The sequence below is a fragment of the Artemia franciscana genome, chromosome 4, assembly GCF_032884065.1.
Source record: "Artemia franciscana chromosome 4, ASM3288406v1, whole genome shotgun sequence".
Lineage (NCBI taxonomy): Eukaryota > Metazoa > Arthropoda > Branchiopoda > Anostraca > Artemiidae > Artemia > Artemia franciscana.
In genome coordinates, this window is record NC_088866.1 from 44,820,756 (window position 1) to 44,846,285 (window position 25,530).

At 35.2% G+C, this 25,530-nt stretch overlaps 1 protein-coding gene across 4 annotated transcripts in view; it reads right to left on the reverse strand.

Annotated features, from left to right (window-relative positions):
• The window catches only part of LOC136026482 (integrin alpha-PS1-like), a 220,469-nt gene that overhangs the window by 60,695 nt on the left and 134,244 nt on the right, over positions 1 to 25,530 (reverse strand). For all 4 annotated transcript variants that reach the window (XM_065703098.1, XM_065703097.1, XM_065703100.1 and 1 more), the window contains 2 exons: positions 25,255 to 25,480; positions 14,601 to 14,835 (listed from right to left, as the gene is read on the reverse strand). In XM_065703098.1, the coding sequence (XP_065559170.1) occupies positions 14,601 to 14,835; positions 25,255 to 25,480 (461 nt within the window). The remainder of the gene's footprint in view (positions 1 to 14,600; positions 14,836 to 25,254; positions 25,481 to 25,530) is intronic.

Genomic DNA, 25,530 nt, shown 5'->3' on the forward strand with positions numbered 1-25,530 from the left:
ATTTAGAAGGACCTCGTGTCTCAGAGCTTTTATTTTAAAACCCGACTGGCTTTAAGCCTCTGAATTTCCTTTAAATCAGTCTACTGATTCTTAGAATTTTGCTAGAGCTCATGCCATATGAGCTCTTGGCTCTTCCGACCTCGTCACAAGTGCCATATGATCTCTTAGCTCTTGTTCTCTATTCCAATTTGGTTTTTATTGTAAATGATACAGAGTAGTCCAGGAAAATTTCCACCCCCTGGATTCACCTCTGTTTCGCGCTATGAACCAAAAACACGTTTGTTAAAGGTGATCAAACAAACAAGCCGGGTTTAACAGTAATTTTAGCCTTGGTCCGCTAAACTAAAAACTTTATCAAATGCCTTTGACACTCAAAACTATACGTAAAGCTTAGCCAAATATTAGCTACCGCAAATGTATTCAAGCTTTGGCTGGCTTGAAGTATACTCGAAGTATACTTCAAGCCAATACCATCCCCAATACCCCAATACAATAGTTCCCCAATACCATCAGAGTTGACATAGCTGGGAAGCTTTTTCGTTCTCCACATTTTTAATTCTTAGCCCTGATATTAATTTTAGGGGTATGGAACGGTCAATACTTATGCGTTAGGCAACAGTGGTGTTTCTGTTATCTCTTGTGCCCAGGGCAAAATATTGATTAGCACAACCCCTCCCCCCTGTCTCCCAAAAATTCAAAGTAAAGTTTAACAAAATTCCCCTTTATTTGATAAAAATATGGGGAAAAGGAAAATTTTGGATTTAATTTGCTGATCTTACTGCCACTTTTTTAGCCTCTAATTAATATTATAATAGAATTAAAATTAAAAAATTACAACATGGTTATAACCGTTAAATTATTTATTTGAAACTATGTGCCCCTAAAATTCTTACGCCCAGTCCAAGTGCCATCTCAGCCCTCCCCTAGTACCACTTCTGTTAGGCACCCGAAGTCACACTTATTAATAAAAGGCAATCTCAAGGAATTATATGTGTTTTTACTTGATTTTAAAGTCAAAGTTGTAGCGCAGAAACGGAAAATTAGAGAGACAAGAAATATGTTTGAAAAGTCTATACCGACACTTGTTCCTAAGAATAGTCTACTAATAGCTTATATCATTTCCCAAATTTAATTTAAAGCTAGGAAAACTGTTGTTTCAGATTGTAATCTTTTCGCATTTCAAAGTTTTCCCTACGATTGATCCATTCTAATGTTTATCAAACAATTCGTGGTAACGAACCGTGGTAAGGAGCGACCCGGCTCAATAGTAACCGAAACTATAAAAAACGGAATTTCTATACTAATAGTTACATCAAAAGAATCGCGTTTTTATGCTGATTTTAAATATATAAATTTCCTACCCATCGATTGTTACGAGACTGAGAAAATTTACTTTATTTTAGAAAATAGGTGGAAACATCCCCTAAAAGTTATAGAATCTTAACGAAAATTACAACATCAGATTCAGCTTCTATCTACAAAAAAGTGGAATTTTATATTTTAGAGATCCCGGATTCGTGTTTATTTCTTTATTTATTTTTTGCTTTTTTTCAACAGGGGTGATCGTATCGACCCAGTGGTCCTAGAATGTCGCGAGAGAGTTCATTCTAACGGAAATTAAAAGTTCTAGCGCCCTTTTTAGGTGACCAAATAATTGGAGGGAACCAAGGCCCCCTCTCACGCTCATTTTTTTTCAAAGTCACCGGGTAAAAATTTTGAGATAGCCGTTTTGTTCAGCATAGTCGAAAAATGTAATAACTATGTGGAAAAATGAAATCACTGAATTGAATTCTACTGTCTTGGAAAAAATTTCCCTATTGTTTTTATTTTGTGTTTGTTTGTTAGATTTACCTGTACCGTAAAAGCCATTCCAAGTAGACTCGAGATCAACCGAGACTTGGACGTTATGCTTTATGGTTTCCAAGAAAAGTGGAGCCGTCTCAAGCAACCGTAATGCAGTTTTCAGTGATGTAATGATTTAACGGTGACCCTTTCGTTTAAAACGATGGGTGGAAACGTGACTTAGACGAGCAAAAACGAAGAACAATTAATAGATTTTTTTTTCAAAAATCATGAAGCGTTATACAATACAAACAAACCCAGTTGAAACAACATTTGTGAAACAATACCCAGATAATACTTCAAAAATTAGGAATGCATAGTTCTAAAATTAGGGCTATATAGTCAAAAAATGTTCCATTTTAAACAAAATACACCAGTCAATTAACTATATTACATGAATTCAGTTTAATAAAGATTTGCATCCATCATTTTCTAGGTCGCACCGATGGCACCACATTTTTAGGAATCCATAGCTTTATCCTAATTGGTGTTGCGTTATAGAAGTCAATATAGCAGCAACAAGATTGTATTTCTGGATGATAAGTAATGTACAAATTTTCAAAATAAATAGTAAACTTTTTCTACAAAACATTTCACGCTTCATCAGAGCTCAAATTTTCATCTCGCAATAAATTTTTTTTTTAATAGTTTGCTTAGAATGATTGTGATGATTTTAGACGATGATTATGATAGTTTTATTGATTTTTACTCGGGCTAGTCTGAAAGGGTTTGTTTAAGTGTGGAAAGACATACTTGACACAACATAACTTACCAACTAGCCTAGAATATAGAATTACACAATAGAAAATAAATAATGCGGTAATATAAATTGTCCATAACTTAGAAAAAACTATGAAAGCAGCTATAAGCAACTGCAAAAAAAAAATTAAAAAAAGAAAAATCAGTAAAAAAAAAGGGCAACAAGGAAAACGAGGCAATTGACAGCTAGTGAAAAGAAGAAAATGCAATCGTTTAAGCCGGAATCTACACTCGGGGTTCCTTACCGCAAAAAGAATAATAAGCCCACAAAAGTTCACAATTGGCCTTCATAATCAAAGCGGTTTCATCAGGTATTTGAATTAGAGATTGGGGAAGAAAAGGCACGCATTCCATATACCAACGACATATAGTCTGCAATCCCTTTGGGTTTTTGTTTGTTTACTAGCGAATACTTAATCTTACGATTCCCAGATGACCATTCCAATTTAAAATAGCCTTTTTCCCTGACTGTATCCTTGAGGTTTGATAAATGAACCGACATATTTTGGCAATGAGCAATGCCAAATTCCACAAATACAGTCCACGTCCAATTTTCAAGACCATGTCCATTTCTTGCTTGTCTATATGTTTACTAACGTTTTTTCATTACATCATGCTCTCTCGAGTTTTAACAAGTTTAATTTACTAAGAAAAAAGTATAGTAAAAGGGAATGTGTAAATGTAGGGTTATTCCCCACGATCAGACACTCGAGTATTCATTTATTTCGGGTGAGAGAGGCTAATATTCAGGGAAATATTGAATGTTCGAAAAGTAGCCAAAACAGACAGATTATACGAAAAATTGTAAAAATTACGGAAAAGTAGTAAACACTTGGACATATCACAAGGCGGGAGGGAGAGTGATAGGGAGGGGGAACAGTACTCAAAACCTCCTTCCATTTCCTGTGTAACGTACGAGCCTTTCCAGAATTAAATAAAAGACCTGACCATAAAGTGGAATGTTTAAAAGGAATATGGAGTAGATATTGTTAAGTGTTTTCAGGTGGTAGCAGAACTTCTATGCTACGTTGTCTTTTCACGCAAGAAAATGCCACGTATGACATTCCATGACTAAAAAGAGGAGTGTTAAGGTCGACACCAATAAATTCAAAAGTATACCCTTGCGATATAGTCATGGCAAGCGCGGGTCGAAGTGAAAATTGATGTCGTTGAATAGTACATCCAAGTTGACCCTTACTAGAGTCCATTGTAAGTCGAGAAATGTCAACTTCTTTTCCTGTTTTTTCCCCAATAGAGGCAGTTGTTTCTCCACTTCTGTTGTTCGAGAAATGTCAACATTCTCCACTTCTCGCATTTTTTTCGTAACCTTCGGTATAGTCATTTGTGTCTCTCAATATTTTTAGATTACGAGAAAAATTAAATCTAATTCAAAATAAGATTACGAGAGGTCCCATAATTTAAAGAACGTGCGAGGCGTTCCTCAACAGGTTCATTAGGGTCTAAAAAGCACATTTGACCATATGAAGGTGAGTCAATTTCACCTTCATTAATTTGTGAAGGATGCGCCGCTGAATTGATTTTACGATAAATTTATCCAGCTACTTTAAAAAGGTAAAAAAAGGATACGGCATTAGACTTTACAGTCCCTACCGGCGGTGCTGATCTCCGTTTCTTGGCCCTTCAGCCAGGAAGTGCAATGGGGGGTTGGGGGCCAACCATCCTGTGCTTTCGCACACCCTTCCTGTTTACCTTTCCCAGATTTCTCCAGGTACCCATTTAAAGCTGGGTCGACTCTGGCTAAGCTTACAGAGTCACGCCACTGACTCCCGTCCCAAACTGAACAATTGGGTACACAGGGATTCGAACCCGCGTCCTTTCAGACAAAGAATCCCAAATCCAGCGCACCAGCTACTTTAAAGCTAAATATATTCCGACTATTTATGATTCGATCATCACTTACACTGATTGAAGCTAGAGCAAAACATGAGTTCTAGTTTCGAATACATTTTATGAAAATCTTCAGAGAGCAAGCGACGTCCTAAAAAAGACAAACCAATTCATTTGGAAATTGACGGGGTGACGTTGCAATTTGAACATGCAAGCAGCAATCTCCAAATGAATTATCTTTGTTTGCTAGCCCTTCCTTTGGAATTTGGAGGGCTCGACAGTGAGAAGAAGCAACGTTGAAGGGTCCCATAGACTTATATGCAACATTTACTGAGTTTATGGCATCTTTGTATGTATGTATTTGGTTTTATGCGACACGTTGCTGGTGATGAAGATTACGGCACCGCTGTTCTTCTAACCGCGTGCGTCTTTGATCTTCATTTTCATCACACTCCAATTCTCGTTTTCGTTTATATTTTAACCACATGTGTTTTTTACGTACGTTGTAATTTTTACGTACAAAACGTCATTCTAATGTTCACTACATGACATCATTTGCAAAAACCAAAATTAAGGCTCGTAACGAATTTTCTCGGACTTCTCACCTATCCAGATAGTTTTTTATGTGAGAATATCCCAAGATACAAAATTTCCCGAAAAAATATGGAGCCATTTTTCAGACAAACATACATACATATACACTTTTTTTTACTGGCTTCACGGCTCCATCACAGATGATGATTTGCCGCTAGTCCAGGTAATTACCTCATTTTCTAACACTGAAGTATTTGTTATACCTTAAGGATTTTCCAGGATTACCTCTGCCGGCAATCAACCGATCTTATTGCTCACTTATATATATATATACATATATATATATACATATATATATATACATATATATACATATATATATATATATATATATATATATATATATATATATATATATACATATATATATATATATACATATATATATATATATATATATATATATATATATATATATATATATATATATATATATATATATATATATATATATATATATATATATATATATATATATATGATATCTGGGCAACTGAAATACGGCATATCAGCCACCTGATTAAACTTTTAGTGCAACATTCATCATATCTTCTACAAGTGGTAAACTAATCGTAATTATCTTGCCATTAAAAGGCAATTAAAATAGGTTTTTTCATGTAGCATAACTTGTAAAAGATAACAAGTGTTGTGACTATTGTAATTAGTATCGGTAGTGGCCGTTAAAAGCTAAGATGAGACACAACCGCTGTGGATCCTAGAGGTCATCCACAATTTATCAGCTAATAAATATTAGCTAAGGCTACTAGCAAAATTCTTGTTATTTAAATCCAGTGTTGCAATGCTTAATACAGATGAGCGAGATGTCTTTTTTCGATATTGACATCATAATAATTCCTTGGTCTTTGTGAATCGCTCTTTCGATATGACTCATCAAGGTGGAAGGTTTTAATTGGTGGACGAGAGGATATACGTAGTTTACTAGCCCCCCTTTCCCACCAAAATAGTGCGTTTGTATTAAACAATTTGCAAACATAGTATAATTTGATATACAAATGTTCTGACAAGATACTATATTATAAGGTTCAAAAAAATCACCAAGCATAAACCTAATGCATCTATGAATTGCAAGCTGAATTTTTGAGAATTCTTAGCAAGTTTATGTTACTGAGTATAAAAAGTAAAGGTAAGTGAAAATGTGTTCCATTGTAACTCAACCTCATTACACTCAACACTAAAAATTAATCTAAAAAAATTAAAATAAAGAAGGAATATAATTTAATGTGCAAATTTTGTAACTTCGGGGGGGGGGTCCAGAGGCAATCTTTCCAGTGTTTGTGTTAAAGCCTGGATCAAAAGAACAGAACAAAGCCAAACTAATGGCACACAGTTGCCAAAAGTGCGAAAGCTTGAAGAAGAGTCTTATAGACGATATTTCTAAAAACGTAACCGTTAAAAGTAATATGGAATATTTTTTAAACACACTTATTAGGAGCCAAATCAGTTTATTAATTAAGTATGTTCGCTAAATTGGAAAAAAAGAGATGGAGGTGGAAAATCGGCCAAAGAAAGCTAAAAACCCAGAGCCCCAAACAGCTTGCGAAGGTGCATCTTTCCTTTGTACATACAGTTGTCCTTGGGAATTAACATGTTGTTAGTGTTTGAATTTTTATGGGCAAAAATCGTTGTTAAGATTATTAGACTTACTTATTTATTTTCGCAGATAAATGTGGCAACACAGACGAAAATTTAGTACAACCCTAAAAACTTCATAATTTTGAAATAACCCAGTGAAAAATCTAATAAAATCGTTGCTTTCACGCATGAATAGACCTGAAATGAGTCCAAGAAACAGAAATATTTTCATTTCAATGCCCCTGGTGTTTTTAAGACAGCATTTATAAGATCAGAGTCTTAAAACCACTAGCATTTATTTTAGGATATTTTTACCCCCTTTCCCAGATTTGATCCTGCAAAACGGTCCTGTTCGGGGGTTTAAGGTAATTTTCAATTTGGGTAATTCTTAGAATTGACGATTTGGCTCATTGTTTAAAGAAGTTCCGTTAGAAAATATTAGCTTATTTCCGCATTAATCATAGAAACATGACACTGCGTTCTTAGCAACAGGTTTTTCTGAGTTGTTTCCAAACGTTTTTTTTTTTTCACGGAAGCCATATCATAAAAGAAGAAAATAGCTTTTATAGATATGTTGTCTCTTCATTCTTTGAAAAGGGATATTTAACAGATGGTCTTTTCTACTATCCAATTTCGCGAATTTAATTGCAAAACAGTCTGACATAGATGCTTGTTTTGCGAATTGTCTCAAGGATGCTGTAAAACCATTCATTGGCCGTGGTTGTCAAGAATGGTGCCTTTTTTTTTAGCAATGCATTTTTAAACCCTTTCTTGCTAATTCCTCAGCCAAAACACAAATACATTTGGCTCAAAATAAATATTGGAAGTGGCACTCTAAGAGGAGGCCGGAGGGAGGATGGCTACATCCTTCACAAAATCTCTTGGGGAAACTAATTTCGGCGAACGACAACAACTGAAGAAAAAAAAAGAACTGAAAAGAGGAAAAAGAACACGAGAGTGATTTTTAGCCAGGGAATAAAACGAAAAGAGAAAGCAGATATTTTGGCAAAGATCTACACTAGGCTGTCCTCGGTGCAAAAGAAAACAAACTACCTTTTGTATACAACTGTACAGAAGGAATTCTGTACAATTTTGTAAACTCTACAAAATTTTGTAACATTCGGGAAAATATGACACTTTCTCGACAAAAATCGTTAAATCTGTGCATCAATTTCTCCAACTTGAAAATTTTGCCCCACCCCTATTCGCAGAATTTCGGCAGGCCCCGGAATTAGATCCGAAACAGGTGAGAATTTCGGGTTGGGTTCAAAAGACGTGTCATAATAGACAATTGCAGACAATAGATAATAGCATTATTGTGCTATATTTCAGTGTGGCGGAGATTGGACAAAAGGGCGGATGTCTGATACAAAAAAGAGTAGATCTAATGGAAAAAATGCAAATTCTATTCGATGATTTTAATAATAAGTGCCCAGAAATTCAAAGAATTAACGGATTTTTTTTCTGGGAGGAGGGGGGGGGGGTCAGGGCCCTTCTCGTAGATACATCCCTGAGTGAGCACAGTCCACTTGTGTATGTGATTCAAGTAACTTTTTGAAATCCGACCCCTTAGAAAAAAGTATATTTTATGCGTGGATTTCCAAGTGTGGAAATCCAATTAACGGATTTTTTTTCTGGGAGGGGGGGGGGGTCAGGGCCCTTCTCGTAGATACATCCCTGAGTGAGCACAGTCCACTTGTGTATGTGATTCAAGTAACTTTTTGAAATCCGACCCCTTAGAAAAAAGTATATTTTATGCGTGGATTTCCAAGTGGGGGTATATACTACTTGTCCTGTTGTCCTGTTTTCAGGAGGAAACCAATCAATATTAAGAACTGTCAAGCTGTAAGGAATTACCAGAAACAAGTTTTGTTACCGTTATGTAAGATAAATGGTATTACAATATTTTTCAGGGGAACTTGAAACTGAACAGCAACCAAAGCTTACAAGAACGAAAATGAACCGAATAGAAATTCATCCAAGCATTTTGGGTGAAATCAACTCTAAATTTTTGACCGAAATCCTTGAAATGTCCATTGTTGATACCTGACTAAGGTTCGCGTACTTAGTTTATACTAGTTTGAAAGGGAACATGTCCCAGAATTATCCAAAAGCTTGTATTTGGATCAAGTGAGTAATGCACCTGAATGGCCTGTATCCAAGCTTTTCCTACGACCCCTGTCAAGTCAGCTGCAGGCACTTGATCACATGGCAGCCAATTGTGTTGAGATTTATGGAAAATACGTTTTCACACAAAGCTTCGTGAACTATATATACTAAGCTGTTGTTGTGAGTTTTTTAAGTGGAAGGGGAAGCAGCCTATACTGAATCTTCGTTGCATTGTTGTTGTACTGTTATTACGAAAAACTGAATTACAATGTTTTTCTAAAAAAAAATAGAGTAGATTTCTGGAGGAATCTTGAATTTCTCACATTTCAAGGCAAGTAGTTTCATCATACCACATCGTTAAATATAGAATCAAGTGCTTCCAACCGGGGGCACTTTATTAATAAAACTGCACAAAACAAATAGTTTTATCCAAGGATTTACGAGATAGAGGGGATTCAGGGCCCTGTCTTTCCCAGCTAATCCTGAATTCTTCTATTACAAATTGTCAAATATTTTTTTCTTCTATTACTAAGTTCTCCAAAAAAATTCCTTCGCGCGTGCATGGTTTTGTCTCAAACCTAATTTCCTAAATTTAGTTGCAAAACTGCCTAGAGAAGATGCTTGTTTTAGGAAATGTCAAAAAGATGTTGTAAATCCATCTCTATACGCTTGGGTTGTCACGTAAGCTGTGTTAATGTGTCAATACCTTTTTCTTTTTTTGTGGATCTAATTTAATTACCGTGAGAAGGAGAGATCTGAAGATGTTGTTAGTCAAAAGGCAAATTTGGTTAAAAGCAATAGGATAGGCTCACGCACTCTCAGTGAGTAAAATGTAAGTAGAAAGTAGTAGGAGAGGACATTAATGAGTGGGATGAGAGGAAGGGAATGCAAGAGGAAGAGAGGAATTTAAGAGGGAGGGAAATCAATCTTGTGGAGTTTTTTTTATAATTTCGGTGCCCTAAGAAGTGTCCTATGACCAAAGGGTACCGTACAGAACAGCTAGCCAGATCCTTTATATAGGGAGTTAGTTGTTGAATTCTCTAAAAATTAAATGTGTCAGCTATATGCTACTCAAATTCAAGTAGTAATGACAGTGAAAGTGAAATCTGGTTGTTCGAATTGAATAAGTTGAAACTTGCACAACCATACATATTTTGGAAAAACTAAAACAAACTGGGAATTTATTTTTTAATAATAACAAACTCCATAGGTGCAGTTGTGCAGTTTCTGGTAGTAGCGGGCGCAAAAAAGGAAGAGCCCTGGGTAGAAATCGCAAAAAAAAACTTAAGCAAAAATACGCAAGGAATCGAATAACCTAGGAAGGGGTAGCTTTCCTTTGAAGGTGTAGTTACCTCTCTGAATCAACAGATTGCTAATGTTAGCATCTTACGGACGAAAAACGTTATCAGGCCTAGGTAATTATTTTTGCTTATTATTTTCACAATTCAATGTGGCAACACTGATGAAATCTTGTAATGCCCTAAAAACTTTATAGAACGAAAGGAAGCAACGAAAGGCAATCTACGGTTTTCGGGTATGAATAGACATAAGATGGGTTCAGGAGGCAAAAAATACTTGTATTTTGATGTTCTTAGGACTCGAAGGAATTATTTAACAAGATAAAGTTGTCAAATTGATTTGTACGACATGATATGACACGGGATGGAATTAAATACAAAAGTATGATGCAAAATCACTTCAGGGGCACTTGTTAAGAAGGACTGCAGGTGTAGGGGAGTTTGTCCCCTTGATCTGAAAAATACTCCTTTTTGATATTTTCATTCACACATATACACACACACACACACATATATACATATATATATATATATATATATATATATATATATATATATATATATATATATATATATATATATATATATATATATATATATATATATATATATATATATTATATATCTATATATATAAAAATAAGCTGTCTGTGTGTGTGTGGGTCTGTCGGGTGACGTCATGTTTGTGTGTTGACTGACGTCATGTTTGTCGACTGACGAAATTACAGACCGGGACATCGGGACACAAATGACGCCGGGGAGCACAGGGGGATATATAAATGACGAAGGGGACACAGGGAATGTTCGATTAGCAATCACCATCAACAAAACTCAAGGGCAATCATTAAAATCATGAGGTATCACTAAAAAAAAGGTAAAAAACTAAAAACTAAAAAAAGACCAATTCAAAAACGAATGTATATACAGACCGGGACACCGGGGCACAAATGACGACCGGGACACAAGGAATATAAATGACGCCCAGGACACTCAAAGAGAAATCACAGACTGGGACACCGGGACACAAATGACGACCGGGACACAGGGAATATAAATGACGACCTGGATACAGGGACACAACTACAACGGGGACGCCGGGGGCACAGGGGGATATATAAATGACGACGGCGACACAGGGAATGGTCGATTAGCAATCACCATCAACAAAGCTCATATGTTGCATGTTCAAGAGTCGGTAAGCCTGACAATCTATTTATATGCACAGACAATGGGACAGCGAAGAATGTTGTATATTCGCAAGTTTTACTTAGTTAAAAACACACATATATATATATATATATATATATATATATATATATATATATATATATATATATATATATATATATATATATATATATATATCATGAAAAGAGAAATCACCAATGCTACAGCACAAACACACACACAAAAAAAAAAGAGACAGAAGGAGAAAAGGAAGACTGTTTTCCTAAATTAGTGATTAATATAGACCAGCACTTGAATGAGGCCTTAACCCTACTCATCCATACAATCACATAGGTCAAACAGCATAGCCACACACAATCAACCGCGAAGCGCCATCCCAACAGCTAGTATATATATATATATATATATATATATATATATATATATATATATATATATATATATATATATATATATATATATATATATATATATATGTGTGTGTGTGTGTGTGTGTGTGTGTGTGTGTGTGTGTGTGTGTGTGTATGATGGATGAAAGGATGACACTTCAAAGGCAGGTTCAATGCATGAGCGTAAACAGGAAAGGGCACAACGGTGGGGGGGCACTGGCTCCCTCTTTCATTCTAGATTTTTTGACAAATTCAGCCCCTGTAATAATTGTGTTGTGATAATTCGAAAGTCAGTACACTGTATCATTTAAAGCTAATTGAAAAACTGAAAAATTGAAAAAACTGTGTCAAATTTTCTATTGTTATTGAAGAACGATTGTTAGCAAAAGAAAGGTTCTTATCACGCCATCAAGAAGAGATGACAAGGCCATCAAACACAATTTTGATATCAACAGCTCAAGATACTAATTGCATTTTAGAATAGGAGACGCGACCCATTTAAAAAAAATGTCCTAACCACCTTGAGACTCAAATAAAACATAGGTGTTTGGATTAATCCAATAGATTGAATGTAGTGCGTTTATAATTACGTCTGAAATCCTTTGACAAAAAAGTGTAAAGTAGCGCCTTTTGAATTACTAGGGCTGAGCAGCACAATCAAAAACAGTTTTAGGCCTTATAATCTGGGGAGGGGGGGAGAAAAGATATACAAAAATAATTACGATATTTATTTATTGAATTAAGTACATTAATGGGAGTGTAAAACGTAAACTAAAAGAGGTTGAGCTACAGACGTCAGTGGGGGGGACAGCTGCCCCCTATGCCCAGGCCTAGAAGCGGCACTGAGCAGGCCCAGTAATTTTTAAATTTAACCAATAGCGGCCCAGTAATTTTTAAATTTAACCAATAGAAGCAAACTTCAAATTTGGAGCTACAATGAACAAATCTTTTTGATGTAACGATCTGCTGCCTGAACTAGCCCGGCTTGGTTAGTTGGTTTTCGTGTCTCTATTAAAAAAAAAACAACATATTTTCTTTAGGGTTTACGGACATACCCTTTTATTGAATAAGGTATAATCAGGAAGGTACGCAAGGCTGGGTAGTGCCGTCAACTGGAGGGGGGACTGTGTCCCTTGATTTTGTCCCTCTCCCTTAATTTTTGAAAACACTTTATTTTGATGTATTTTCATTTAACAATACCTGTTTTTGGTAATTTTACTAAGTCGAAAAAAATCCCCACCCCTTAAATTTTAATGATGCCCCAATGATGAGAGGCGGCGGCACCTTTAAAACTAAAATTTCATGAATTTCTGGGTATTTCTTATTAGAACTGCCAAAAACGATGGTCCTTACAAGTTTTTTTTGTGGTTTTTTCAATGCAGCAATCATCCTTACAAGTTTAATTGTCTTTCTTTAACTTGTTTTCGAACCATTTGCCAGGAATTGTTATTAGCGTCTGTTCCCACTGAATACAAAATTGAAAATCAAAAGAGATTTGGTATCTTAAAATTCAAAAAAGGCAATGGTATAAAATCCGAAAATTTTATTGCAAAAGAGGGCCACGGGATCATCACAAGCAGTTTTCAATTCCAATACTTAGACGACTTATCACTTTTACGTGGAAAGCTAAAAAAATAGGGAGGTGGGAGGGGGCTGACAAAATTACAAATGATGAAAATGTAAAAAAAAATAAAGTAAACAAGCAGAAGGTGTTAAAAGTATTTTTCTACCTATCTTTGGTTGTATTACCCAAACCTGTTTCCAATCAAAAATGCAAAAACAGCGAAAATATATTGGTTGTTGTAAGTGAAGGGGTGAAAAAAATTACATGGTGTAGGCAATTTAAGAGGAAAATTCCTAATTGGACAACAATAAGCATGACGATCGACAAATTGGAGGCAGCTGGGGGTTTATCTCTCCACAAAAACCTATATAAAAACACTGTTAGAACACAATTAACGCTACTAAATAGCATCCTGTCCTTTTGTCAGCAAAACTGAAGGGGTAATAGACAGACAATTGGCAACAACTTTTTGTACAATAGGGAAGAATATTATTTGTCAGTAGATTCCATAGGCGCTATACGTCTATCGAACGGTAAACAATTATATAGGCTACATTTTGATGCAAAAACCTTGAATGGCTTCTTGAAAGGGTTCAGTTTTACAGATCAATTTTCTATATAAATATCCCCTCGAAACTTGACAATAAATACATTAAATGTAAAAAGAATTGTTATACTTACGAAACTTGTGACATAATTACTACTTATGCTATAGACCGTGTAAAAATTAAGTCTCAAAAGATTTAAAGGTTTATAAAATTTATGCTGAAAAGACAAGACTATGGCTAGGCATTTTCATTGGGCGGGAGCAGAGAAGAAGGAATGCCCAGCTAATGGAAAGGAGGGATACGCCGTCTTTTGACAGTGCTTAGCAACACACTTGCTTTTGAGGATTTTTCTGGGAGAAAAGCAATGATATTTTTGGGGGTTAACCATCCATCCTTGTACCCTTTAGCTGTATTCACGACAATTGCGTTATGCTGTGTGGTTAAATTTCGTGGCGAATTCAGTATTTCAGGAAGAGGCGGTTTCAGAGGGAACTTTCCCCGGGTGCAGAAATTTTAGGAGCACAAAATGATGTGTGTACTGAAAGTAGATCACGTCGTATAACAGGACTAAATCCAGCAGACCCACTTTTCTTTTATTAATAGCTATTTAATCAAACACTTGGAAATATTAGTAAATATTAAGATTCACAGATATTTCAGCGCTATTTTTAAAGATGTCACCACCGTTCTCTCCAGAATCCACAAAAAGTTGCCGAAAAAGCTTCAAATCTGTTGTTAAAAAGTCACACAGCGTTGCCAAAAGTTTCAAAGTTGCCAAAAATGTCAACCCTACGTCAGACAGAAAGTATTTAGTTAAAAAATTAAGATGAAATAGCATTAAATGTAGAAAATATTAAAGAAAAAATACCTAATGGAAGATTAAGACTTGCAGATACTTGGAGTTCACTTTCGCAAATATCGTTATTACCACAGTCCTTTTCAAAGGTCGCAAAAAATGTCTTGGCTGCTTCTTGTTGATTCAGTATTGGATAATGAGATAGCAAAGGAAAATCATCTCCTTCACTCAGAATTCCTGGCTCTCTTTGGACCAAAGTGTATGTCATCTTAAAGCCAATAGCAGTTTGAATGTCCTTGGTATTCTCCTGAAATTCAAATTTAAAAGTGTTTATCTTAACTACAATTATAAATTGATCATAAATCAAAAATAATTTCATAATTATGCTACTATAATTAAGCAATTATACAAAAAATATACACTTTATAAACGCAATAATAATGATAATTACACTATTATAAAATAATAGTTTTGTTATACATTGATACGTAAAAAAATACGAACCATAAGGGCAAACATATAAATAAATGGAAAGGATAGTATAATATGACGGCCCCTCTATGGACTACTATCCTCGATTTTCTTTCTGGGCAACAAGGAAGTAAGAGAAACAATAAAGAAAAAAATAACATTAATATGTTAATAAAACATAAAGAATTAGGAATAAGCAGTAATTTAGATTTTTTTTCTTGCTGAAGCCCGAAAGGTCCACTCCACGATCCTTATGATTTTGCATCTCCAATATTTTCTCTTATTTTTGAACAGAAATACGAAGAGCAGGAACCACGTCATTGGTGGATAAAATCAACTTAAGGTACGGGACTATTTCTACTGACCTTCTTCTATATGAGGATCAAGTGGGTCTAGAATCCACCCAAAAATCCCTGGGTCTAGAATCCAGCCGAAAATCTCTGGGTCCAGAGTCCATCCGACAATCCCTGGGTCCAGAATCCACCCGAAATCCCCTGGGTCTAGAATCCACCCAACAATCCCTGGGTTTAGAATCCACTCGGCGATCCTGTGGTCTAGAATCCACCAAAAAATCCTTGGGTCTAGAATCCACCCGAAAACCACCGAGTCTAAAATCCACCCGATAATCCCTGGCTCTAGAATCCACCCGCCAATCCTTGGGTCTAGAATCAACCCGACTATCCCTGGGTCTAGATTCCACCCGACAATCCCTGGATCTAGAATCTACCCGACAATCCCTGGGTCCAGAATCCACCTAAAAATCCCTGGGTCTAGAATCCATTAACAATCCCTAGGTCTAGAATTCACTCGACAATCCTTGGATCAAGAATCCACCCGACAATTCCTGGGTCTAGAATCCACCCACTTATCCCTGGGTCTAGAATCCACCCGACAATCCCTGGATCTAGAATTCACCCGACAATCCCTGGGTCTGGAATCCACCCGATAATCCCTGGGTCATATCATGCTAAAACTAGTCAGTTTTAAGGAAAAATAAAAGCTTGGGTTGGCGAAGTTAAAATTAAGGAGACAGGACTTTAACCATGGAGGTTCTTATGTGTCTGGATCAGGTAGATTAATCATACAATCCTTGAGGCTTGAGCGTTGAATCCTCCATTCTAGTTAGATTATTAAATAAAAAAAACAAGTTTTTTCAACTGAAAGTAAGGAGCGACATTAAAACTTAAAACGAACAGAAATTACTTCGTATATGAAAGGGGCTGCTTCCTCATCAACGCCCCGCTCTTTACGCTAAAGTTTGACTCTTTCTCTCAACTCTTCTTTTTAAAACAGTAAAAAACTTTAGCGTAAAGAGCGGGGCGTTGGTGAGGAAGCAGCCCCTTTCATATACGAAGTAATTTCTGTTCGTTTTAAGTTTTAATGTCGCTCCTTACTTTCAGTTGAAAAAACTTGTTTTTTTATTTAATTTCTGAACGTTTTTGAATCAATGCATGTTTTGATTTTGGCTCTCCGCAGAGAAATAACTAAAACGAAATTTGCATTTTTTTTTTTTTTTTTTTTTTTTTTTTTTTTTTTTTTGGCTAAATGGCTTTCTCATAATTTTGATCGAATGATTTTGAGAAAAAGAGAGTGGGGGAGGAAGCCTAGTTGCCCTCCATTTTTTTGGTTAATAAATAAGGCAACTAGAACTTTTAATCTTTTACGAATCTTTTTATTAGTAAAAGATATACGTAACTTATAAACTAGCTTCCGTAAAGAATTTTTTATTCTCATGTTTTTATTACACATATGAGAGGGTTCGCCCCCTCGTCAGTACCCCTCTCTTTAAAATAAATCTTAAATTTTGGCACAATTCATTAAGAATGACCCCTGAATCACAAAAGCCGTAGAATAAATAGTTCACATTACTAAAAATACTTCAGCGCAAAGAGCGAGGTATTAGGAGGAGGTGAGCCCCTCATATGGGTAATAATTTCTGTTCGTTTTAAGTTTTAATGCTGCTCCTTACTTCCAGCTGAAAAAAACTTTTTCCTATTTATTTTTTCATTGTTTTTTTTAAGAATACTGCTAGTAAATCCTGCGCTCCCTTCATGGAAATTTTCTTCCCCCATGACAAATTCCTCGATGGAAAGTTCCCCCAGTATATCCCCCTCTTTTCAACCCCTCCCCCCAACCAAAAAGTCCTCCTGAAAACACCTGTACACTTCCCAATAACCATTACTATATGTAAGCACTGGTCAAAGTTTGTAACTTGTAGCCCCTCCCGCGGGGACTGTGGAGGAGTAAGTCGTCCCCAAAGACATAGTTATAAGGTTTTTCGACTACGCTGAATAAAATGGCTATCTCAGAATTTTGATCCATTGACTTTGGGAAAATAATTAGCGTGGGAGGGGGCCTAAGTGCCCTCCAATTTTTTGGTCACTTAAAAAGGGCACTAGAACTTTTCATTTCCGTTAGAATGAGCCCTCTCGCAACATTCTAGGACAACTGGGTCGATACGATCACCCCTGGGAAAAAGAAAAAGAAAAAAAAAAAAAAAAAAAAAAAAAAACAAATAAACACGCATCCGTGATCTGCCTTCTGGCAAAAAATACAAAATTCCACATTTTTGTAGATAGGAGCTTGAAACTTCTACAGTAGGGTTCTCTGATACGCTGAATCTGATGGTGTAATTTTCGTTAAGATTCTATGACTTTTAGGGGGTATTTCCCCCTATTTTCTAAAATAACACAAATTTTCTCAGGCTCGTAACTTTTGGAGTAAGACTAAACTTGATGAAACTTATATATTTAAAATCAGCATTAAAATGCAATTCTTTTGATGTAGCTATTGTTCTCAAACTTCCATTTTTTAGAGTTTTGGTTTCTATTGAGCCGGGTCGCTCCTTACTACAGTTCGTTACCACGAACTGTTTGATATAAAAAAAACAAGCATGAGGAAAAACTAAAATGCCTAAAAAAATAACATTTTAGCAAGGAATGGAGGTAGGGGTCCTTATTTTTGCAGCCAGGTATGTCGATTTACGATCACAAGAGAAATGAGCCACTACTTTTACCAAAGATTACTTTCATTCCCTTGGGGAGGGGTACGTCTCGAACTATTTGGGTGACACAAATACGATTCGATTTTTTGATTGGGTGGGGTTGGATTCTTCTCCCTCACTCCGTCTACAAAAAAGCTTTAGTGACAAATCTTATCTAAATCTTGGAAATTTTATTTTATGGAAACAGTTTTTACAAAATGTTGGCAACTCTGAGATTCATTGTGTTCTTGCCAGAATTGAGACTATTTTATTTTTGATGTGTAGCAATGAGAATTTATGATGCATAGCTTCTGACAAAGCAAAGAATCTTGCATTCTACGCTATTTTACGAAAACTAGATCTGACAGGGAGAAATGCAACACTTGATTAATGAGGAAATTATTAATCATACTCTACATGATAGTAAAGAACAAATAAAGATCGACCTTCCTTTGCAGCAAGCAAATCGTGGCTCACCATTTTGTGTACATCACGGAGCGCCACTTTTACCACCACGCGTGGTAAAATTCTGCAGAGCTTAGGAGCACTTTGCACCACGCCTATGGGCAACTCCTCGACGGCAAGCAGAAACAAAAATAAAAAACTGTTATCCTTCATCAAGCTTTATGCTTTTTGCTCATAGGAGACTTGTCAAAAGCAACTGGTAAAATCAAGTTGGATGACTTGGCAATAGGACGAATACCCCCCCCCCTAAAAAAGACAAGATAATACAAAAACCTTAGAAATCATATAGGGAGCTACAATATGGAATGTCTTCATGCCAGATCTATTGATTGATCAGAATAGGTGGGGAAAGTGCATATTAGTTTGAAATAGTACGGACGATAATTAAACTTCTAAACCATTAATTAGCTGAAATTGTTGGAATAAAACCCGGCGGAAAATTGCTAATCATACAAACTCTCTAAGCATGAGAATCTCGAGGTTGTCCACATAAAAGGGAATCAAACATAATTGAAGGCACACTATTTAACAGATGACGTAAACTTTACTTATTTGTTATAAACTAATCAATGCAAGATATTTGTTGCGGTAATTCAAAAAACGTTAGGTGACACTCTTTTGTCAAATAGCGACTAATAACAAATCAAGTACACGGAAATTTTATTTGATAGTTTGAATGAGAAATGCTTGAAATCTCGGTTAGTTCAGATTTGTGGGGTCCATGCACCCCTCTCCTGTGTGCATCCCTCTTTATAATATTTATGTTCAACGAACCACGCTCGACGGATTGGCCTTATATAGGTTTCAAGAGGTTCAGGAGGTTGTTCTTTCCTAACACAAGACACGTTGTATCTCCTTTTTGAAAATGTGGAAGTAGTTTGAATTTTGAGCTTTTGAAATAAAGATTGTGTTTGCCTAGATAAATCTTAAAGGCGAGATAAATTTCTTGTACATACAACTATTCGTCGATAAAAAAATGAAGGGTCTAAAAATTTGAAGGGTCCAGAGGCCCTTCTCACTGCTAACATGCCTGTTTTAAAAATTCAGGTAGAATAATAAGTTTTTTTCTAATTAGGGAATTATGATTAACTACTTATGCTCAAAATAATATTAATTGATTAACTATCAATTATAATTATTATACTAACTATAAGTAAGGCAAATAATTATAATATATTTGATAGTTCTTATCGCTGATTGCCAAAGATTGTGATTTTTGGCCATCCGTCTGGGGTAAAAGAAAAAGTAGTTCGTATCCGAATGACGTGGTAAGAGGTCATAAGGACGGTTTGAAAGAAAAAGGAAGTTCATGTGAGGGGGTAGAGCAATACTCTAATTGATTGGGGGCGGGGTGAGTATGCACAAATGTCGGCCTTTGGCTGCTTTGTACTACAGTGAGTAGTCAGTGTACTAGCAGCATAATTAAGGGAATATAATATATTAAGAAACTCAGGTTTAGTAATAAACATATTAGTGCAAGAAATCAAAGTGGCAATGCTACAAAGCAAAGAAACGGCAGGATATAATTTATAATTAAGATGCAATAGTAACTTCAGTCAAAAATGCGATTCCCAAAATTAAATGTATCTTGTTTTTGATGTCTTCACTCTTAGAGTGTCTTCACTCTAAGGGAGCGAGCCGTGGTACCGTACTACAAAACATTACACCGGTAAAAGATATATTGGGGAACTATAAATAATGCAGTGTCCAAATGTTGGTCCATTAAAATTGTCTTTTTTTGCACGCCTTGTGGCATCATCAACTAAGCTGGTTTTTGACGTCGCCCGATAAAAAAGAAGATGTATTCATATGGGTATACATTCGGTTCGTTTCTTTTTCAGACCAAAAGTTGAACGATTTGATTTTACAGCTAGCAAAAACTATTTGAAGCAAGGGGCTGGTCACTCTTAGCAACCTGGTGTAGGTCTTGGAACGCCAATTGCTCCGAAACGCGCCAACATCTTCCAAAACGCCACACCTCTTCGTACCGTGTACTTGTCTTCAACATGTACTTGGTGTCCACTCACCATGTACTACACCACCGCGTTCTTCATACAAACTTTGAAGAAGAAGAAGACAAAGAGAGTGGTGTTTTGTGTTCAAACACTCGCATCAAAGGCACAGTTCTACTAGGCGTGTCAAACATCACCTGTTGTACAAAAACCCATATATTTTTAGGCAGTTAGATTTTTTAGTAAAACTTCAGAAATTTCGCCCTTAGTAGGTCATACCATCGAAATTCACTTGTCAACCACAATTATTCGTTTTTCACTTGACAAATTAATTCGCCTTACTTAGTGTCAAACTTTGAAGAAGAAGAAGACACGACTTGAAAAATGAAAAGGTGATATTAAATATTTTTATGCTCTAATCCAGACTTGGTAAGATAAGTAAATTCCTCCAATGATTGCCATTAATTATAATCTCTTTTTAGACTATAGTAGAACTAACGTACACTGCTAAAAATTTAACAGAGGAAAGCCTGTAATTTTGGAAAAGTCTGGAAATTTTACAGAACATAGCCACTACACAATTGTTTTAACCGCTAGCCCAAGGGAGTTCCGAGTCCAAAGTTGAGGACACTGTTTGTCCCAGTTCTTCTAAAGCATTTCATGCCTCCGGTTTATTCCTTGTTCCTTGCAGTTTCTGCTTCACTTTTTTACAAGGTTTATGGCACTTTGAATTGCTCAACAATATGCTCAATGTGTATTTACACTATGGAAAACAGAATTGGAAAACTCCATTCCGTTCTTTCCAATATTTGCTTCCCTTTTGCAAGGTTCACAGCAATTGCTTGATATTAGGTTCAACAACAAGGGCGCCAATTCAAGAAAATGTAAGGGGGTAATAATTCTAGTTCAATGTGGCATCACTAATAAAAGTATGGGAGCACACTAAAACCTTCATAATACCCCCCTCCTCCTCTTTAGATTACAAGAGCGTATTATCAAAGATAAAGAGAGGCTACTGACCTTCACTAGCTAAAAATGTGCTGGTATTGCATTGGTATATTTTGCAATGTATTTTCGGAAACTTTTTACACAATTTTTCGTAAATTTTTACAAGTAATCTAAGTTTCTCTAGAGCATTATGTTCTAAGAACTTTAGAAGCTCAGTTTTATTCAGGGCTTTTGATTTTAATCAGCACTTTTTTCATTTCTTTTTACTGAAAAAGGTAAAACATTTTTTTTTTTTTTTTTTTTTTTTTTTTTTTTTTTTTTTTTTTTTTTTTTTTTTTTTTTTTTTTTTTTTTTTTTTTTTTTTTAATGAGATTGTTTTCACATATTTCAATGAGAGCATAAATCTTCTGTTTCTCATGAAATACCCTGGGTTTCCCGCAGCTCCTTTTTATAACATATAATACCCAATTGTTGTAAGGATTTGGCCAATTTATTTCTTTGCAACAGTTTGTGGTCACTAGGCCGATTTGTAATAGCGCAAGAGCCTGAGAAAAAGTCAAACCATAATCCCTTTCCACCTTGACGCGTGGGAATCTGGTAATTTATATGCCGGAAGACTTCCTTAGTATTGACAAAGATGGAGCCACAAAAAATGTATACATTTCAAAATGATTTAATGTAGCCAGACTCAGGTGAGGCAAGATCTGAATAAGTCTTTTAACGTATCAAGGACAGTGACAATACGACCGGATTGTTTGAATTAGTTAAATGGAAACTATTAATGATGCTAAATGATATTTTGCACTATAACTATACTATAACATATTATATATATATATATATATATATATATATATATATATATATATATATATATATATATATATATATATATATATATATATATATATATATATATATATATATATATATATAATCATATATATCTTAAAACATTAAGAAAAATTTGAAATTGAACTTCTAAGAACAATGCCTCTGTATGCAAATGTGACTATTGTGGTAGTAAATAATGCCAAACTTAGAAATAAAGAAACGTGGATAAAGAATGAACAAAAAACACATGGCAATAAACCAGGCACGCACATATAATTTTCTTAGAAGGGATGTAGTAACAAATAAAATTGTATTGGGTAAATTGAATACAAGGTGCCCAACATTTTGAGTACAAAGTGCCCAAAATTCTAAAAAAAATAGTATTTCTTTGGGGCAGGATCCTGAGGTCCGCCTAAGTACATCCCTGACCTAACTACACTGTACTCCAACTGCTGCAACTTAGTTACAGTATAACAAAGCAAAAACAAAATTCTATAAGGTGTCATCTCATTTGGAAATTTAACATAGCCAAATTCACATGTCAAGTGGGAGGGGAGGGGGTAAACACTTCCACCCATTTAGGACCACCTTTGTTTTCAATGAATAAATATCTTTTACACAGTTAGATGTTTACTTTTGTAATAATTCTTTATGCTGTAGTAATTACTGTCCGAATTTAAGCTGGTGTTTTTGTTTCTCAATTATTTGCATAAATTAAAGTCTTTAATTGATTTCACGCACGAAACGGACAAGATTCTTTGTTTAGGCGTGTGCTCGAAGTGCAAACCTGACAAATGAGCGTAGTCATATACAAAAAAGACAAATTTATGATCGGTGTTGACACAGCATTTTTGAGCTCATTAAGTAAATCTATCCCAAATCCATAAATATTGAACTCTGTTTAGTGTATGCAGATTACTAACATGTACGAAATAGACTTGACACCTTTGCCTCCTGAGGCTTCGATATGTTTACAATTTAACTTTTGTGTTTTACAAATTATCTATTTATTTTTCATGTTTAATTTATGTTCCTTCCATGAATTAAATTTTATTGGTAGTATTTCTTTGATGAGCCCCCTTGAATAAAATCTGATATATTAGTTATAAATATTTTTATTTATTATTAGATATAATCATCTCGTTTTTCTCATCAAATAGAACATTTTCTTGTAACGGTTGATAGATAACTTTGATTCATATTTTGTTTAATAATTACACCTATCAATCGCAACCTGGCTTGCGCTCAGTTATTATATGTAAATAATGACGAAGACCACACTGCCTTTCCATAATACAACAACAAAAGAGAGAATAATGAGGACTTTTTTTCCCAAGACAGTGAACCAACAAAACCTATTTGAATATTTCGGCCCTATATCTAAGGGCCGTCTTCAGCAAAGAAAAAATAAATAAAAAACAATAAAACACTTACAATAAAAGTTCTCAGTTAAAAATCCATTTTTTATTTTAAAATAGCCTTGGCATCATTACTTCTTAACGAAAAGTTCAGCCAAGACTGTCTGATAAAAGCTAACATTTTACAAGATAAAAAGGTTCATTCATTTCACTAACTGTATTTATTAAAAATTGGAATGATTTCTTATTGCGATATTTGCCTTCTCTGCAGCTAATCTGATAGTTCTTTTGATATTGGGCTTGTTTTTGTTCATTCCTATTTTTGTTTTATTTTGAATTAGATTATTTTCTGTAATTAATTTTGTGTACATAGGGTTGAGTGTGTATTCACCCAAGTCTCTATTTAGGGATGTATTATTATTTAAGTTTCGTTTGACGAAACTTCGTTTCAAACTAAGTTTCGTTTAGGAAGCTACGTCGTCATAAACTGATTGATGCCATCTGTTTTTCGCCTATTTTTTGCTCATTTTTTTCGATTTTGGCACCTCTGCTGCCAGAAAATGCATAGTCACATATGGAGGTCTTTTTTAAAAGAACTGGATCCCAGATTTTCCCTAATTTTTAGGACCTATATGGCTGTTTTAGAATAAGGCATATAAGTTTTATATAAGTCAATTCCAAAAAGTCATACTTTCACTGTCATGGGTACTTCAATTATTTTTTCTTTACATTTGGCGGAGATCCTCATTTAAGCAAATCAGCGACCATAATTCAAAAATTGTTAGATAAAACAATATAAGTTTCACATGGTACCGATTTTACAGGCAAGATACTTACGTGAAACCGAACGAAAAAACAAAAAACGTGCTTGAAAGTTATGAAGAGCCGGTGGTTTGTATAAAGAAAGCTTTAAGGTGTAAAACAGAATACAATCACGTTCTGAACCCGTATTGACACTGCATGGCGTTCGACAAAACCAAAGAAAACGAAGAAAACGACAATTAAGAAACCCAAAGAGGCCGTCTCAAAATATTTCAGCAAAAAGCTTCGATAAGCCGTCCTCAGTATCCTTAGGCAAGCTTTCTTGCAGTAAACTTTTTTCATTTACTTTTTTGAGTGCTGATGATGGTTTAGCGGATATCTTTTCTGAAAGGGTTGATTTGTAGTTTTGTTTTCCCACTGGCTGGAAATCACCCTCACTTGGTTTGTTAATTATTTTTTCTCTTTGTTTACGTCGACTTAAATAATGAAAACAATTTTAATATCAAAAGCTCCATTCCAGCTCCGGTAATCCAAAGATATGTGACACTTTTCGTCAAGGGATACTCGCTGGGTTGCAGTAATTTAAAAACATTAAGCGAGATTGTCTAAAAATGACAATTAAATCTCGCAAGACCCCCCCCCCCCCCCCCTCAAAGAAATAAAGATCGACTGTTTCGATCTATTTGTTCTTATTTTACTCCCAGGATATTCAAAACTTTCAATCTTGCTCAAAAAGAGCCCAAAGCATACAACATCTTTTCTCATCAACATAAATGATCAGAAATAGAAAATACAGTCACGTGATTTTAATAAGAAAAAAGGAAAGCCCAGCATAAATCCTATTTGTTTTTATGGGTCCTGTAAATTTTTAATTTCATAACTTACAGCATTCGAGTTGCAGAGTCGAAACTGTAAATACTTCACTCACATACCACCTCTAAAAAAAAAATTACCTTGAGGAAAACAGTTTCCTCCAAGCATTCTGAAGGCTCTGTTTTGTCGAGAAATGATATGACCTTTTCAACAACATTTGATCTGTCTGTATGACCGTTGGCAAATCGAACTCTTGAAAATTTTTTGCCTGGCTTGTACGTTTCGGCTTCGATTCGATATCTGACTTCTAAAATCGGTTTGGTAGTATCAATGGACTCGATTTTTAAGCAGGGTTTAAACGTAAAGCTGAAAAGGAAATATGGTTCAAACATCAAACATGGCAAAATTACGCCGTT